This window comes from Stegodyphus dumicola, chromosome 3 (genome assembly GCF_044657685.1).
Source record: "Stegodyphus dumicola isolate Sdum_Otavi_A_Nest chromosome 3, ASM4465768v1".
Classification (NCBI taxonomy): Eukaryota; Metazoa; Arthropoda; class Arachnida; order Araneae; family Eresidae; genus Stegodyphus; species Stegodyphus dumicola.
The window spans coordinates 121,806,962-121,826,822 of NC_140770.1; the positions used below are offsets into that span (position 1 = coordinate 121,806,962).

Here is a 19,861-nt window from a genome sequence, read left to right on the forward strand (position 1 = left end):
ATGTTTAAAAAATTACATATTTTGATATTTTTTAAGTGTGCTTTTTATAATGTTTCAGCCATAATTTTAATTTGCATGTCTTGGTGAGATATATCACTAATTAAGCACATACATACAAAATTTGTAAGTAGTAAAAAATATAAAGTTTTATTCAAGTATTACTGTTTTATTTCTCTCTTTAAAAAATTTAAAATTTATATCTTTTTTTTTTTTTTTTTTTTTGGTGTATGTGTGTGTGTATTGGCTGTATAAATAGTTAGTACTTTTCGGTTATGCACCTGCCACACAATTTGGCAATACTGTTGTAATAATATGTATATGCGTGTTTAATTATTCTTAGTTACATACACACACACAGTCTCCACATGGTGCTATCACTGAGTATTGTCATGTGTTTCGTTTTTTTTTTTTAAATAGGGACCAAAAAGCAAGGCACATACATAATGGAAAGCATGTTATGCATTGAGAAGTTTGTAATTATGTTCTGTATGTGATTAAATATTTTTTTAAACTCTGTTTTAGCTTCCATGTAGTCAAGATGTCAATTTCACCATGGGCACTACGTAGAGGTACTTCACCAGTTGACTGGTGTGAAGGAAATTATCTAATATCTCCCATGATAGCTGAATTTGTTAATACTGTAAGCTCTTTACTATAGTTTTTTGTATTATTTTTGAGATATACATTAATTTGCATATGTTTAGATTGTCATATATTAATAAAGTGTCAAGAGATTTTTTTAATTCTTTTATTATAAACATATGTTTTTTTTTAATACTAAAAATATCTGGTAGAAACGAAATAAATAACTTAATTAAAAATTAGTAATTCTTTTCTCATTGAAGAAAAGGCCTTGAGTTAACAACATCAAAGATCTGATAGCAACCAAAATAAAAATGTATGAAAATATTCCTAATAAGTAAAACTGATAAAATGTTGTTATGTAAAAAATATTCCTGGAATGTAAAACTGATAAAAATGTTATTTTCTGTTTATCATTTTAGATAGCTACCTTGAAACATGAAAGTAGATTAAGTAACTTTGACAGAAATTGTTAGAAATAATTATGTAATTTTAAATATGCCTCCTACAATAGAGAGAAGGTTTTTCTCCCCTTCCCATATGTCGCTATGTGTTAAAAATATGTAATTATAAATATGCTTATTGCTGCAAATAAATGTTTATTGTAGTTCTCTTAGATTGAAATAGATTCACAGATATTTCTTCATTAAATATTTCTTACAGGCATACTCTAAAATATAATTTTTTAATTGCAGAAAGACTTCAAATTTACTTTATAATTAAGGTGATAATATTTAAGACAGAAACAAGACAATGGGATGGAACAAACAGAAAAGGGCAAAACAAAGAAAAATGACCCAGAATGTTTTATGTTGAACTTCTATAAATTTTCAGTGATTGAACGCATATAAAAATCAGGCACTGTAATATTTTGCTACAGTTGTACAGTCAAAACTCTTTAATCCGGACTTGTCGGGACTTCGGCGATTTCGGATTATCTATTTTTCCGCATTATAGATCATTCGTTTAAATCTGGTAAGATGGCATGCAGAAATTATAAAATTAAAAATATGAAACCGTAAAGTATGAAATAAAGAACAATTATGATCTAAAGGGTATCAAAATTTACAAAAAAAAAAAAAAAAAAAAAAGAAAGCTTAATATTTATTTGTTTACTTTATTAAACATTTCTTTCAATGTAAATTGTTTATGTTGCTTTGTTTTATGTGATAATACTTTCTCTTTAATTCTATAAACAGACATAATTTCTTGTGTAGTTACAAAGTTCTGCTGTTCAAGTCCTATAATTGCTGTATCGAAAATACTGACTAATTTGTCAATCAAAATTTTTTCGTTTTCAATAACACCTGTGTCACTTTCTTCACTATCGGAAGCGAATTATAATGACAAGGAATTTGATTTAAATCATATCAAAGACGGAATACATCGAGATGAAATACTACATTTAGTAAAGAATTATAAGCCAAATAAAATAAAAACATCTGCCCTGAAGATAAGGATGGTGCTGACAGATCAACTTCCAATTCATTTCGTGCTACGGCGTATTGGAGTATTAGAACTGTTTTTATATATTTATATTTATGATATAAAACATTTATTGCAAAATAAAAATATGAATTGTAGTGCAATTTTTAAACATGTCGTGTTATTATGCTGATCGATGTATTTTAATAATGTTGAAAATAATTAAAAGAACATATGTTCGCATATTTCTGATCTTTATTTTTAATGGCTAGATTGAAAATTGAAAAGTATATCTGCTGTATAAAATACGTTAATTATTCATTATTGAATTTCTTGACTGTTTTCTAACTGTTAGATTTACCCTCAAATGAATATTTTTCATGAATATATATGTATCTTTTTAGGTAAGCAATATTCTTTTCTTTGTGTTTCCACCTCTGCTGACTGGTCTGTTTAGAGAGTATGCTCAATATGTGAATCGTGGTATTTATTTAATCTGGGCTTTACTACTAACTGTAGGATTGACTTCAGCTTATTTTCATGCTACTCTCAGTCTTGTTGGACAGTTGCTGGATGAAGTTGCCATTTTGTGGCTACTGATGGCTGCTTTTGCCTTATGGCTTCCTCGTCGGTACTTTGCTTTTGGCATTAAAGAAAGGTTTGAATATTAAAAATATTTTATTAATTGAATGTTAAAATCTCACTGCTGACTTTATTTACAAATATTGTGTATTTCTGTACGAGTTCAAAATGATTTAAAAATAATTTCATCGCAAAAATAATATGCTGGGTTAAATTACTAAAAAAAAGTATTTGTATTTTATTTATATATTAATCAAATTTCTTAATACTAATATCTGATTGAGAATTATGTAACAATTGTATTAAGTCATTGCTTGAGGTAAGTTTAATTGAATATCACAATCCTTCGGTTCATCATTAACATCATTGTAGACAATATCAACTTTTGTTTTCTTGTAGACAGTGTCAACAAGTTTTATTCATAATATTGCTCAGCAAACTAGGAGGAATTTTTTTCCCTGCTCATCTTTCACTATGTAGTAGAAACGAAGTATCATATTTTACTTGTAAAGTCAAGAACACAACTGGGGGTGTGGAGGTTCTTCTGAGTAAGGAATTATTGACATCAAAAATATCTTTTTTTTTCATCTCTATTTTTGAAATGAAAGCTGAAGTGAATCAATGCTTACTTCAGTTCATCCAGTAATTAAGTTAGACGGTCAATTAAGTGCACTTTTCACAATACATGTAGCTGAATTTATAAGGCTATTTTAGATTTGGCTTGTGCCCGGCTTTTTCAATTTTGTTTAAAGCTTTGCAGCAAAATCATATTTTGGTAAAAGTATATTTACGGGTACCCCTTAGTGAAACTTGACGGTTTTTGGCGGTACATGGATACCGAGTTTGTGCAGTTCTTTGACTTGTTATTTTGGCTTGTGAAGCAGCGATTTTTGCGAAAAAAAATCGCCGCTACACAAAGCCAAAATAGCAAGACTAAGAATTGCACAAACTGGGTATCCATGTACACATCAGCCTATTTTCACTTAAAAAAAATCCCAGAATTGCATAAAAATGGCATTGCGCACTCCCTTTATCCATGTATACATTGACCTATTTTCACTTAAAAAAAATCGGAGAATTGTACAAACTAGGCTTTGCGAACTCCCTTGACTTTGTTCATGTATCCATTGAATTATATTCACTTAAAAAAGTCAAAGGAGCAGCCAAAAAAATATATATAATGTTAATAAACTGCATTTTAAGTCAAACAATGAAATAACATAAAAAAGGAAATTTGTCTTTGTACTACACAAAGGAAATATCCACTTACCTTATTTACGAATTAACACGTCTTCAATCAAACAAACTGAACAGCATCCAAGAACTTCCTAAAATTATCTGAATCTGTATACTGGCGTCGCCACATAAATCCACAAAATAAGAGTAAAAAATATCCTCTGTAACGACATTCGACCATACATATTTCCTTCCTACAAACAGTACAACTAATAATGGCTACTAAGTAAACCTTCATTTACACACCAGTCAAGTAATGCTCTTTTCCCCTTTCTTTCCAAATCATACAGGAACTTCAAATTAATCTTACCACATTCTTCTGTCTAAACCACAAAACAGGCAATATACTTCCTACCCAGTGCACACACCATAAGCCCTTATGAAATTACCGCAGTCATGAAACTGATTACGTCATAATATGGTTTCCATACCATTCAACTACTCAGGCTACCATAAATGAAACAATAACTTGGTGATAAATGAGACAACAACCTTGTGATAATACAAGGGATACTCTTCTCTCTACTTTAAACCATATATTTTAGCATATCCACTGGCATAGATTTAGTCAAGATCTCATTCGATTTTGAGGTCAGACCGGTACACGTTTGTCTTTGTCAGAAGCAAAGAAATCTGCAAGACAAAGAGTCTTGCTGTCACGTCTTCATGTTAGGATTTTTATCCAGTTCTGTTTAAAAATTATGTTCCAGGTTTAGCATTTTCTCTAACTGAGGCTTTAAAAACATGGTGCTTAAAATATGTGAGCCAGCTTATTCCAATTAATGTGTAGTCTTAAACTATGCTATCGGTGTTCAAATTTAATTGTCTAGTCTGTTAATTTAACCTATCCACAAGTGGTGAAACTTTCCTCTGTAGCTAAAATTGAACCTTTATGTTCAAATTGAAACTAAAATAAAAAGGTTATTTAAACCTTCAGTATTTTATGAGTTGTAAAGAGATAGCGATAACTCGCTGTCTGTCAGATAAAATCTGCAGAATTTTAACTGTGGTGTCCAGTTATAATAGCAACTTACAGTTTCTAATATACTGTTTGATTTGCAAATATTTAAACTATTATTATATTTTCAACAACTATAGTACACTTTGTTAATGTGTTAGTTTTAAAATTTTTAATAGAATAATTGTTGGAACTAAACATTCGAAGGTAAGTGAATATGAAAACATACTATTTGAAATTAATACTGATTCAAAGTTGAATTTTTAAAATTTGCTGAAGGGTGTATTCCATCAAATTTGGCTTATTGAAAGTTGACTATATTTGGATTGATTATTCACTTTTTCCTGTAAAATTGAAAGTCTTATATACCTACATAGTAGTGCATAGTTTCAACTAAGTATTTGACATGGCAGCTTTGATCATATCACATGTTTTAGTAAATATATATGAAATATGAATTTTATATTAGCCCTCTTACAATGTTTCAAACGGCTAGTTTATCTTCATATTATTAGAGATTATTAAAAAGGTTATGCTCTTTAATATGTCATTTACTATTCTTCAAAACTGAGTGATTTATATTATTTGCATCCAATATTAACTCCTTAACCCTTTCAGGACGGGCGTCCCATCCACGCATCAGTAAAGATCGAATTCAGAGGACGGGTGATGCGTATACGCATTTTAAGGTGGAACGTTTTTATGAAGGCCACTAGATGGCATCCTGTGTCCTATACTTCTGAAATGAACACAATTTTAGGTTCCTGACCTTGAGTTTGATATATTCTACTTTAGTATTTTACTCATCAACTGTTCGAGGGGGGGGGCGGAGGGAAAGCGTAAACAGAGGTGGGCTCTTTAAACCGCTGCATGCTAATGAAAACATTCTCGGATCTGATTTATATCAAATTCCTTTTTTATTCTATTTTTTCCCTCTACTATGTACGATCTTTTAGGTTTACGTTTTGTATTGCCTTCAAATATATTTCCATTCCTTTTTTTATTTAGGAAATCCTCACCTCCAGTCTATTATGGCGGGAAGGTGCTATTTATCAGTGGAAGAAGACCCTAGTATGTTAGTGAACCATTTACTAATGCAAATGAGAGTACTGATTCATTTTCTAAAGAGTTAAAAAGTGATACTGTTTCTAAGTGATACTTCTCTGTGCTTTGAGATTTACCACACTCGTATTCATTTTAAATTTTGTTACTTTTTACTGTAAATAGTCTTTGTGTTCTTTTTATTAATTTTAAACTTTATTGAGTGATTTTATCAATTAAAACCTTGGAATAATTTGAGTAGTGCTTCCGAAAATTATTTTAGAAGATAAGCAATTTTTTAAGTATATTTTCATGTAAAATAAAGAAAGAAATGTTTTAAGGCCTGATTTTAACATATATAAGAGCTCAAGTAATAATCTAAAATGATACAAAAAATTACGATGCTAGAAGCGAAACTTGTTTTTCTGATTTTTGTTATAAAATTAGGCTTAGCGATGCAAAACCTCTGTCCTGTGCGGTGACTGACTTTGATTCTCTTCCGCCCCACACGAGCATCTTAAACAAAGGTGCACCGTCGCAAAAAGGTTAAGAAAAAGTTTTTACCCCCTGAACAATTTGATGTAAGGATCAAGAACCTTATTTCTGTGTATTTCGGAATTCATTACTGGTATTAGTAAAAACGTGTAAATCAATGCATCCTTTCAAAATGGTGCCCATCCATATTATGATTCCACTTCTATTGTACTGATGCTTTTAACAAATTGTGTGTGCTTTGCTCTCTTCAGAAGTCCCATTCACGTAGTGCTCCTTCAAATAACTGTTGCAGAGTTTTTGTCTTTTAAGACCTGTTCAGAAGGCCACTATCTACCTTCTCTTTACGCCACTGCAAACAATGTTGTCATTATTGGCTATATGGCATAATAGGATTGTTGGGGAGGAAAGAGTGATTATTCATTGTTAAGATACAATTTTTTAATTGAATAATTTAATTGATAGCAAAACTAAACACTTGATACTAAAAAGATTTTAAAGTCAAAAAAGTTTTTTTTAGTTTTTATGAAATAAGCTTTTATTTAAAACCCATAAAATAATCAACAGAATGAAGAAAAAAATTTATCATGCACTTTAATAGGAAAAATAGATTAAATAATTATCCCTACAGAATTATCTACAGTTTTATATCATGAATAATAAAACAAGGGCACTAAATAACAAAATCTAATTATCAAATTGATCGTCAAAAGTATAAGATAGCTATTATCTTCATAAATTTATTAAGGGCGTCTCAAACCATTGATATTTAATGGTATAAAATTGTAGAAGTACTTGTGAAGAGAAAAAATTTTTTAATCTGTTGTTACCGTTAAATTGTATGATGAATTATTTTTTTCCTTTTAGTTCATTAAATATTTTGTGAACTTTAAAATAAAAACTTACTTAACTTTTTTAATTATTATTTTCTTTTCTCTGCCCCCCCCAACCCCCGGCTCTCTCTAGAATTATTTTTGCACCTACAGTCTAATGTGCATTGCTTGGAGAAATAATCGCTGCTTCATCAGAGACGGTCTATTTGCTGAAGAAAATTTATGTATTGCTTTATAAATGCAACATTAATATCACTCAAATTGGCATACCCAAAGCCTTAATTTGTTGCGTTGCATGCGATATTCATGTCTAAGCAGTTTGATTTGAAGAGTATTTCTTATATACCAAAATGCATCTAAACTTGTACATATCTCTATGTACTTTTATATCACGTCCATAGAACCATCTAATTTTCTTTTGCACCACCATATAGTTCTCAATGCTATAAATATTGCTAATACTCCAGCAAGTGGTTAACTGCACGTTAGGCAATTATTGTTTACTAGAATTAAGGGAACTGTGCAATGCAGTATGGGAAATCTCCTCATTTGCCCTGCTCTGGAGAGGTAGGAACATTCTACCTTCAGATTTGATGAGCAGTTAATACTTTATCACTATGTGAATTGACTTTGAACTATCCACCTGACATTAATTAGCATAAAGCAGCTTTTTATAGTTGTTCTTGTAATTTTCCCCTCCAGTGCATATGTATAATATAAGGTGAATTTGTTTCTTTGAGCATCTTATTCCATTGCTAGGGATTGTCCCATCCACGCATCAGTAGAGATTGCATTCAGAGGACTGGTGATGCGTATACGCATTTTAAGGTGGAACGTTTTTCTGAAGGCCACTAGATGGCATCCTATGTCCATTACTTTTGAAATGAACACAGTTTTAGGTTCCTGACCTTGAGTTTGATATATTCTGCTTGACTGTGGTATTTTACTCATCAGCTGTTCAGGGGGGGGGCGGAGGGAAAGCATAAACAGAGGTGGGCTCTTTAAATCGATGCGTGCTAATGAAAATATTCTCGTATCTGATTTATATCCAATTCCTTTTTTTATTCTATTTTTTCCTTACACTATGCACGGTCTTTTAGGGTTACTGTGCTGAGTTTTTTTATGTTTTGCATTGCCTTCAGATATACGGTTCCTTCTTTTTTTATTTAGAAAAGCCTCACCTCCAGTCTATCATGGCGGGAAGGCGCTATTTATCAGAGGAAGAATATCCGCGTATGGTTAGTGAACCATTTAACTAACGCAAATGAGAATACTGATTCATTTTCTAAAGAGTTAAAATGTGATACATTTTCTAAGAGTGATACTTCTCTGTTCTTCGAGATTTACCACACTCGTTTTTATTTAAAATTTTACTTCTTACTGTAAATAGTCTTTATTGTGTTCCTTTTATTAATTTTAAACTTTATTGATGGGTTTTATCAATTAAAACTTTGGAATAATTTGAATAGTGCTTCCGAAAATTATTTTAGAAGATAAGCAATTTTTTAAGTATATTTTCATGTAAAATAAAGAAAGAAATGTTTTAAGGCCTGATTTTAACATATATAAGAGCTCAAGTAATAATCTAAAATGATACAAAAAATTACGATGCTAGAAGCGAAACTTGTTTTTCTGATTTTTGTTATAAAATTAGGCTTAGCGATGCAAAACCTCCGTCCTGTGCGGTGACTGACTTTGATTCTCTTCCGCCCCACACGAGCATCTTAAACAAAGGTGCACCGTCGCAAAAAGGTTAAGAAAAAGTTTTTACCCCCTGAACAATTTGATGTAAGGATCAAGAACCTTATTTCTGTGTATTTCGGAATTCATTACTGGTATTAGTAAAAACGTGTAAATCAATGCATCCTTTCAAAATGGTGCCCATCCATATTATGATTCCACTTCTATTGTACTGATGCTTTTAACAAATTGTGTGTGCTTTGCTCTCTTCAGAAGTCCCATTCACGTAGTGCTCCTTCAAATAACTGTTGCAGAGTTTTTGTCTTTTAAGACCTGTTCAGAAGGCCACTATCTACCTTCTCTTTACGCCACTGCAAACAATGTTGTCATTATTGGCTATATGGCATAATAGGATTGTTGGGGAGGAAAGAGTGATTATTCATTGTTAAGATACAATTTTTTAATTGAATAATTTAATTGATAGCAAAACTAAACACTTGATACTAAAAAGATTTTAAAGTCAAAAAAGTTTTTTTTAGTTTTTATGAAATAAGCTTTTATTTAAAACCCATAAAATAATCAACAGAAGGAAGAAAAAAATTTATCATGCACTTTAATAGGAAAAATAGATTAAATAATTATCCCTACAGAATTATCTACAGTTTTATATCATGAATAATAAAACAAGGGCACTAAATAACAAAATCTAATTATCAAATTGATCGTCAAAGGTATAAGATAGCTATTATCTTCATAAATTTATTAAGGGCGTCTCAAACCATTGATATTTAATGGTATAAAATTGTAGAAGTACTTGTGAAGAGAAAAAATTTTTTAATCTGTTGTTACCGTTAAATTGTATGATGAATTAGTTTTTTCCTTTTAGTTCATTAAATATTTTGTGAACTTTAAAATAAAAACTTACTTAACTTTTTTAATTATTATTTTCTTTTCTCTGCCCCCCCCAACCCCCGGCTCTCTCTAGAATTATTTTTGCACCTACAGTCTAATGTGCATTGCTTGGAGAAATAATCGCTGCTTCATCAGAGACGGTGGATTTGCTGAAGAAAATTTATGTATTGCTTTATAAATGCAACATTAATATCACTCAAATTGGCATACCCAAAGCCTTAATTTGTTGCGTTGCATGCGATATTCATGTCTAAGCAGTTTGATTTGAAGAGTATTTCTTATATACCAAAATGCATCTAAACTTGTACATATCTCTATGTACTTTTATATCACGTCCATAGAACCATCTAATTTTCTTTTGCACCACCATATAGTTCTCAATGCTATAAATATTGCTAATACTCCAGCAAGTGGTTAACTGCACGTTAGGCAATTATTGTTTACTAGAATTAAGGGAACTGTGCAATGCAGTATGGGAAATCTCCTCATTTGCCCTGCTCTGGAGAGGTAGGAACATTCTACCTTCAGATTTGATGAGCAGTTAATACTTTATCACTATGTGAATTGACTTTGAACTATCCGCCTGACATTAATTAGCATAAAGCAGCTTTTTATAGTTGTTCTTGTAATTTTCCCCTCCAGTGCATATGTATAATATAAGGTGAATTTGTTTCTTTGAGCATCTTATTCCATTGCTAGGGATTGTCCCATCCACGCATCAGTAGAGATTGCATTCAGAGGACTGGTGATGCGTATACGCATTTTAAGGTGGGACGTTTTTCTGAAGGCCACTAGATGGCATCCTATGTCCATTACTTTTGAAATGAACACAGTTTTAGGTTCCTGACCTTGAGTTTGATATATTCTGCTTGACTGTGGTATTTTACTCATCAGCTGTTCAAGGGTGGGGGGGTGGAGGGAAAGCGTAAACAGAGGTGGGCTCTTTAAACCGCTGCATGCTAATGAAAACATTCTCGTATCTGATTTATATCAAATTCCTTTTTTTATTCTATTTTTTCCCTCTACTATGTACGATCTTTTAGGTTTACGTTTTGTATTGCCTTCAAATATATTTCCGTTCCTTTTTTTATTTAGGAAATCCTCACCTCCAGTCTATTATGGCGGGAAGGTGCTATTTATCAGTGGAAGAAGACCCCAGTATGTTAGTGAACCATTTACTAATGCAAATGAGAGTACTGATTCATTTTCTAAAGAGTTAAAAAGTGATACTGTTTCTAAGTGATACTTCTCTGTGCTTTGAGATTTACCACACTCGTTTTCATTTTAAATTTTGTTAGTTTTTACTGTAAATAGTCTTTGTGTTCTTTTTATTAATTTTAAACTTTATTGAGTGATTTTATCAATTAAAACCTTGGAATAATTTGAGTAGTGCTTCCGAAAATTATTTTAGAAGATAAGCAATTTTTTAAGTATATTTTCATGTAAAATAAAGAAAGAAATGTTTTAAGGCCTGATTTTAACATATATAAGAGCTCAAGTAATAATCTAAAATGATACAAAAAATTACGATGCTAGAAGCGAAACTTGTTTTTCTGATTTTTGTTATAAAATTAGGCTTAGCGATGCAAAACCTCCGTCCTGTATGGTGACTGCCTTCGATTCTCTTTCGTCCCGCACGAGCATCTTAAACAAAGGTGCGCAGTCGCGAAAAGGTTGAGGACCAACGTCGGGAGAATGAAGCGCAGTCACAGGACCAAACCCGCTGAAACGGATCGGCGCCACTGGCTCGCGCATTTTCAGCAGTTAAGCCTTATTTAAAAAAAAAAAAAAAAAAAAAAATCGTATAAAATCAGCATTTTGACATAAAAACTTCAATTTTTGAAGTTGCATATTTAATGTATTTGTTTTCAATGTGTTTTAATATAAAGAATGTCACATTAATAGAAATAAATTAAACAGGCAAAGTACTAAAATCATAACTATACACACAGAAATAAATACTATAAACATGAAAAAAAAAATTACAAATACGATATTTAAAAAGAAAAAACTGAACACAAATTACCTGTAGGTAATTAAATTCCAGTTTAAAAATTCTGCTGTGTGTGAAATAATTCAAAACAAAGATCGACACACAGTCCTACATTGCATATGTCACACTCAAAATACGTTGTTTGCCTTTGCTTTTCCTTGGTTTTAGTGCACACAACGTATCTTCTCCTACTTTTATTACATTTTCCGTGAACGTAAATTTTCGGAAACTGTCTTCCAATTAAGACGGAAAGGTGGAGTGTCCGGTGATTTTAAATTTTTAAGTAAGGTCTCTTAGCCATGGCTAATGGAATGAAACTGAATATAACCCCAACACATGCCCCAAAACTTCTTCAAAAGACACTCAAAAATATTTCATCCTCAAACCCTATGTGACATCAGGTTTATATTAGAAAATTTCCTGTTCCTGTTTTTCTAAATCGAAAACAGCATCCACATTCACTGGAAAGTGATCAAGGAAAGATCTCCACTGGCAGGATATCCATTACTGATAACGTCAATCTATACATTATATATAATTATATGTAAAGTAAATACATTATATACCAAAATATGCCTGTGTCATTATATATAATGACCATTCAGGGCATTATATATATAATGACCTATTAAATCGTGTAAGAAAAGCAAAAATGCTGGCTCTTTCCTGAGAAAGCTGATAGTCTTTCCCCTTCTGTAATAATGTTACATTTTAATTAACCAAGAAAGCTTATGTTAAGTTTTAAAATAAATAGAAAAGAAAAAAGAAAAGAAAATCCTAACGAAATAAACAAAAAGGCCTGTGCCCCTTTAATTCACAGGTGCACTTATAAAGAGACGTGATTTCCAGTTTGTTTATTTCAATAAATCTTTCAAAACCAGAAGCACAAACCAGAAGAAGAAAAATTCAAATAAATCGTTCCGTTTTAATGTCGCATATACGCGACACTGGGCTCGTAGGAACAGAATCGTTGCGTCGCGTATACGGGACGTTGGGCTGCGCTGGTCCTGACCGTTAAACATTGGATCACTAGGTGGGACAAAATAAATGGTGGATTCTGTTGACCAAAAAAGTTTGGAAGATACTTTATTCCTCTATCATTTGGTAAACTCGGCTGTTGTACCCCCAGGTTTTACTTTAAGCTTAATTTGCAGTTAAAATGTCAAAAAATGAAAAACAGTCTCCCTGAAAAATTCAACTAAGTGACTTTGAACTAAAGTTTTAAAAGATATTGATGATGATACAAAATTTTTGAAATTTAACTGTTGAAAAACTGAACATTTTTTGCCAGCATGGAAACAAATGTTCCTAAAAGAAGAAAATTAGAAGAAAGAACACTGGTTTTGGGAGAATCACTTCAAAGAAGTTGCATGTTCAAGGAGAAATACCTGGAAGTTCAAATAATATTTTGCTAAGATTTTCACTCTGCAATGTGTCTCCAGGAAAAAAAACTCAAGAAATAACAGTGCAAAGGTGTTCTTTTTTTACTGAAAGTCTGTATAAATTTAAGTTACACCATTGATTGTGTCATATCATAACCATTAATGTAGAATTCAAGAATATCTTAGTGGAATTTATTGAAAATTCAAGAATTTATCCATAAAAGTGTATGGATATCAAACAAATATGTTATCAGTGTTGATAAAAGTCTTTTCTGTCATCTCGTGCCTTCAAAATGCGTAGTGTGGTGACACACTGCCTTTCTGTGGCAATCCCAAAGAATTCGTCTGTCACGAGGATCACTGCCCAGATTCATCATTACGTCTACGTCTGCTTTTCTGTTTGATAGTTAGTTGCATTTAAGATTTTGTAGAATAAGAAATGGCGTGTAAAATAAATGTTGGTGTTTTTAAAAGTGTCGGCTCAGATTTCGAACCTATGATTTACTTGTTAAGCAACAAATTTGGCGAGCCAGCCAGGATGGATGTCACAGGGTGACATTATCGATTTCGACACTTGATAATTTATGAAAATAAGAGAAGTTCCTAGGTGCAAACATGGAGGACTCGGAAATACTAAAACAGAAGCAGAAAGCAATTAGGAGTGTATTTACGAAAACAGCTAATAAGTTAGATGAACTGATACGATCAGATTCTCCGAATTTGGACGATTTAGAAATTTATTTAGATCAAATTTCAGAGAAGTATAAAACTTTACGAAATACGGATGACTCTTTTTTGGAACTTCTACAGAAAAAAGGCTGTACTGAAGAAGAATACGAAAGAGAATTTAGTGCAGCTCAAGAATATTATGATAAATTATCTACGTTGAAAGTAAAAGCCAACAGGAAAAAGGATAAGTGTTCACAGCCTTCTACTGGTTCAACGAATAGCGGTTCTCCATCAGGAATAGTTACGGCCTCGAAACAGAAATTGCCTGAGATCGAACTGGTGAAGTTCGATGGAGACTCCCGAAAGTGGTTGATGTTTTGGACAAGGTTTAGTAAAATACATGAAGATACTCGCATCGACAAGAGAGACAAGTTTCATTATCTACTACAATCTACGAAACCTGAGACTGCGCCAAGAGCAATAGTGGAAAGATTTCCTGCTACGGAAGAAAATTACGAAAAAGCCGTGGAGTATCTTAAAGAACGATTTGGAAATGAAAATGTTTTAATTCAAATTTATATTAGAGAGCTATTAAAACTGGTAATCACTGAAAAACAAAAGATAGACTTATTAACTCTTTATGACAAGTTGCAAACTCAACTACACGCATTGGAAACACTCGGTTTAACTAAAGATAAATTTGCAGTTGTTTTATTTCCTTTAGTGGAATCAGCACTTCCTGCTGATTTAATACAAATTTGGGAAAGACAACGAGGTATGTCACCTAAAACAACAGGTAAGAGTGATTTGGAGTCATTGATTGATTTTCTAAAAAGGGAAGTAGAAACTGGATTTAGAGTTAAACTTACCCGTGATGTTTTGGGTTCTGATAAAGTAAGTAATAAGAAAAATAAGTTTTTTGACACAAAACCTGTTGTTCCAACTGCATGTGAACTAATTAATTCAAATAGTAGTACTAGTAGTAAGTGTAATGAAAATTTTCAAAAGTATAAAAAGTCTGATACTTGTATTTTTTGTGAAAAATCCCATTTGTCTGAAAGTTGTAAAGATGCATCTTTAATGAGTTTAGAATGTAAGAAAGATATTATTAAGAAAAAGAATGTTTTGTGTGCCTTCAGAAAAACCATAGAGCAAATCAGTGCACAGCTAAACATAGGTGTACCTTATGTAAAAATCGACATTTTGTGATTATGTGTCCTGATTTGCCTTCTAACAAAACAAAAAGTGTCACAAAGTTAGCAAATGACGAAAACAAAACAGGCATTCTTAATAACTATGTTAAGGTATCAGATGTATATCTTCAAACTTTAATTGTAAAAATTCAGAATGGTTCTAAAGAAATGTTTGTACGAGCAATTTATGATAGTGGTTCTATGAAATCATATTTATGTAATGATGTTGCTCAAAGGTTAAATTGTAAGTGTATTGGTGAATCAAAAATTAAGCAATTTTATTTTGGTGGAGTTGACACTTCAGAAAATGTATATAAAAACTATGTTATTGAAGTAAGCAATATATATAGTAAATATAAGTGTAAATTAGAGGTACTTGGTCAAAACAAAATTTGTTCTGAAATTGAGAAACTCCCATCTGGTTCGTGGTTATGCGAACTTAAGTCACATGGTATCAAATTAAGTGATTTAGAAAATGGTACATGTAAGGTAGATAAAGAGATAAAATTACTAATTGGTGCGGATTTTGCTGGTAAGTTGCTAACTGAAAAAATTGTTCCCCTTACGTGCGGTGTCAGCGCGGTGCATACGCAATTAGGCTGGACTGTTATGGGTAAATTTACTGGCACTGAGCCAACTACGATAAATACTGCATCCCTCCTAATTTCTTCTCTGTTAGTGAAGGGTCAATGTATAAGTGATCTCTGGAAGTTAGATGTTTTGGGTATTAGTGAACCTTCCGTAAGTAAAACCAAAACTCAGTTACAGGAGGATACACAAAAATATTTTGAAGAGACTCTTACGGTAAATTCAGACGGAAGGTACGAAGTAGCATTACCATGGGTGTCGGATAGCTCGCTTTTACCCGAAAACAAAGTGATAGCAGAAAAATGTCTTGTAAGTACTAAAAGAAAATTAATGACTACGGGAAATTTTGAAGCTTACGGAGACGTTTTCCAGAACTGGTTAGCACTCGGGATAATTGGAAAAGTACCGGATAAGAATAAATATAAGGATGTACATTATTTACCTCCTAGAGCGGTTGTTAAAGAAAATAATAGCACGAGTATAAGACCGGTGTTTAATGAAAGTTCTCATTCGCCTGGTTACCCATCCTTGAATGATTGTTTATCTACTGGACCAAATTTAATTGAAATTATACCTTCGATTCTTAATTGGTTTCGCAAGTATTACATTGGTGTCACTCAGATATAGAAAAAGCATTCTTGCAAATATCTATAAGGGAAAAAGATCGAGACTTTTTAAGATTTATATGGTTTAGTAGGGATAATCAAGAACAAGTTGAACTGTATCGGCATAGAAGGGTAGTTTTTGGTATTACGTGTAGTGGATATTTATTGGCCGCTACAATACAATATCATTTGAGTGTAGTTCCCAAAAGCTTAAGTCATACAGCGGAGATTTTGAAAACATCCTTTTACATAGATAACTGTGTGGCTAGTTTGAATTCAGAAATAGAAATGAGAAAGTTTGTAAATGAATCACAAATAATTATGGCTTCGAGTCATTTTAATTTAAGATTCTGAAAATCCAATATAAGAAGTGTTGTGCCAGAGGAAGATTCCTCCACAGAAGAAGATGTGTCTGTTTTGGGCTTTGTATGGCGTACAGTTACCTTATCCTGCAAAATAAGTCAAGATATAAAATTGGATGACCCAGTTACTAAAAGACTAGTTTTAGCAGTAGCTCATCAGGTGTTTGACGTTATAGGGCATACGGCTCCTGTAATGTTGATTCCAAAACTAATTTTACAGAAAACTTGGAATTTAAGGCTTAAATGGGATGATATTCTTCCCGATGAATTAACCAAAAAGTTTAGGTTTTGGCGTAAAAAGTTGTACTTGCTATCCAGTATCCAAATACCTAGATGGATAGGTCTCAGATGTATTAATGAAGCTGTGAGTATACATCTCTTTTGTGACAGTAGTAAAAGTGCGTATGGTGCATGCGTCTTTTTAAGAGTACAGAGTGGCAAAAAGGTGAAGGTTAGTTTGATACACGCAAGATCAAGAGTAGCACCTTTAAAACCTATTACGATTCCTCGATTAGAACTTCTTGCTTGTAATATTGGTTCTAGATTATTGTCTTCAGTTATTAATGATATTGGCCTACATGAAGTTCGTATTCACTGTTGGACTGACTCCTTGACGGCTTTAAGTTGGATACAGCGAAATCAACGTTGGGGAGCATTCGTTTTTAATCGTGTACAGGAAATCAGGTCTTTGACCTCCGCCACTGTATGGCGACATGTCCCTGGTAGTCTCAATCATGCTGACCTACTTTCTAGAGGTTGTTATGCTGATCAATTAATAGAACGAAAATGGTGGGAGGGACCTGATTGGTTACGGGAGGATGAGGCAAATTGGCCTAAATCTAATGATGAACCAGATGAGGATTTAGTTAATTCAGAAATACGTAAGACAGTTTACGTTGTTTGTTACGTTGGCAAAGAGTGATAATTGTATTGGATGGTACTATAAGTATTTCTCATCATTTAAGAAAATTGTAAGAATGTTATCACGGATATTCAGATTTTATAATAATGTATGTAAGAATAATAATAACAACCATTCTAAGGATTTGACTGTATCTGAAATAGAAAGGGGAGAAATAGCTTTAATGTTATTAATACAAAAAGAGTCGTTTAATGGTGAAACAGATGGTAAGCTAAGACGACTCAGACCATTTGTCGATAGTCAGGGTCTAATAAGAGCTAAGTCTAATGTTGCTTATCATGACGACTCTAGCAGCTTTAAGTTTCCCATTATATTACCTTCTGAACATCCAGTAGTCAAATTATTGATATTAAGTGCACACAAAGATTTGTTGCATGCAGGTACTACATTATTGATGTCGCATTTAAGAGAAAGATACTGGATCTTAAAATCACTTAAAACTATAAGGAACTGTATAAGAAAATGTGTAACATGTCAGAGATTTAAGGCTAAAAGAGTAGAGACAGTCCCAGGCGTTTTACCAAATGATAGGGTTCGTGATTCAGCCATTTTTGAAATCGTAGGATGTGATCTTGCAGGACCCTTGCATTTAAAGGATGGACGAAAATCATATATTGTGCTCTTCACGTGTGTGGTTTATCGTGCTATCCATATGGAATTGGTTACCTCATTAACAACTGAATCATTTTTTCAAGCTTTAAGGCGTTTTATCGCACGTCGTGGACGCCCTACCACCATATATTCCGATAATGGGACAAATTTTGTGGGTGCAGAGAGAATTCTGCAAACCATTGACTGGAACAGCCTCTGCTCTATGGCTGCTGAAAAGAGAATACAATGGAAATTTAATCCTCCATCTGCCGCTTGGTGGGGTGGATGGTGGGAGAGTTTAATACAAATTTTAAAACAAATATTAAGAAACATTTTAGGTCGTGCTTCTCTTGGTTATGAAGAGTTACTCACCGTTTTGTGTGATTGTGAAAGAATTGTCAACTCAAGACCACTTACGTACGTGTCTGACGATATTGAAGATCCCTTGCCTTTAACTGCAGAAAAATTTCTGCATGAAACTCCACAGTCGAGTGTACCTGATATTGACAATGTGGACAAAGAAAAATTGAGTAGAAGAGCGAAGTATCTTCAGAGAATGAGAGAATTGTTAAGAGTGAGATTTTGCTCTGAGTATCTAGGGCAGTTAAGACAGCAGTCTACCAGAAATTACAAAAATAAACCTCTCTCTGTAGGAGAAATTGTGTTGCTGGAGGATCAAAATAAAAACCGTACATATTGGAATTTAGCACGCGTTATTCGAGTGATCCCTGGTCGAGATGGCAACATAAGAGTTGCTCTTGTAAAAAGTAATAATTCAGAGTTCTTGAGACCAATACAGAGATTGTTTAGATTGAAATTGGATAATATAATAGATAATACTCAAAATAATCAAGTTCCTTTCACCACCAGTAGTGGCAGAGTTGTAAGATCACGAATAATGTAATTCATGTCTTTGAGTTATTATTATTTTGTTGTGCTATTATTGTTGTATTATTCCTCAGTATTAATTTTGTTTTCAAGTAATATGATTTAAGTATTAAATAATTTTCTTTGTTGCGTAACCCTCATTTATATTGATATAAGTTTTATGTTTTGAGTGTGTAGCCATCCACTCAAAAGGTGGGAGAATTGTGGCGACACACTGCTTTTCTGTGGCAACCCTAAAGAATTCGTCTGTCATGAGGATCACGTGCCCAGATGCATCATTACGTCTATGTCTGCTTTTCTGTTTGATAGTTAGTTGCATTTAAGATTTTGTAGAATAAGAAATGGCGTGTAAAATAAATGTTGGTGTTTTTAAAAGTGTCGGCTCAGATTTTCGAACCTATGATTTACTTGTTAAGCAACACCTAGCCTCTAAAGATGTTTAGTATCGTGGCCAAAATTGGTTCCCTATTTTACTGTGACCAATTAGTGATGAATACAACACCTTTACTCATATGTATGTCACAGAAAACAAGCTGTTTCAAAAGTGAGTCTGGTATATAGTGAATAGAAAGGGGAGAAAGGAGTATAATTGCAGATAACATCTGCAGAGTGCCTCATGAAAATCATTAAGGTTTTATTGAGGCAATAAGCCATTAAGAAGAAAAATTTAAAGCATTAAGAAAATAAAATATTATTTATTTATTTATTTACATAAAATTGTTTATGCTGTTTAATATTTGCAGATTAAAAAAATAACGACTTACTCCGAAATGTGAATTAACTTACTCTGAAATGTGAATAATATTTAACAAACTAAATGTAGAATGAAAAAATTGTGTAAAGCACAGTTATAAAACTGTGGAGAATTGTTTGTATGCATATTACCCTAAATTAAAATGTAGATAATACAACTTTTTCATTTGTATG

General features: G+C 32.5%; 1 protein-coding gene across 2 annotated transcripts in view; it reads left to right on the plus strand.

Moving 5' to 3' along the window:
* The window catches only part of bwa (alkaline ceramidase), a 188,647-nt gene that overhangs the window by 135,517 nt on the left and 33,269 nt on the right, over nucleotides 1-19,861 (plus strand). For both annotated transcript variants that reach the window (XM_085813257.1, XM_035376034.2), the window contains exons 2-3: nucleotides 523-640; nucleotides 2,412-2,665. In XM_085813257.1, the coding sequence (XP_085669383.1) occupies nucleotides 539-640; nucleotides 2,412-2,665 (356 nt within the window). In that variant the 5' untranslated portion in view covers nucleotides 523-538. The remainder of the gene's footprint in view (nucleotides 1-522; nucleotides 641-2,411; nucleotides 2,666-19,861) is intronic.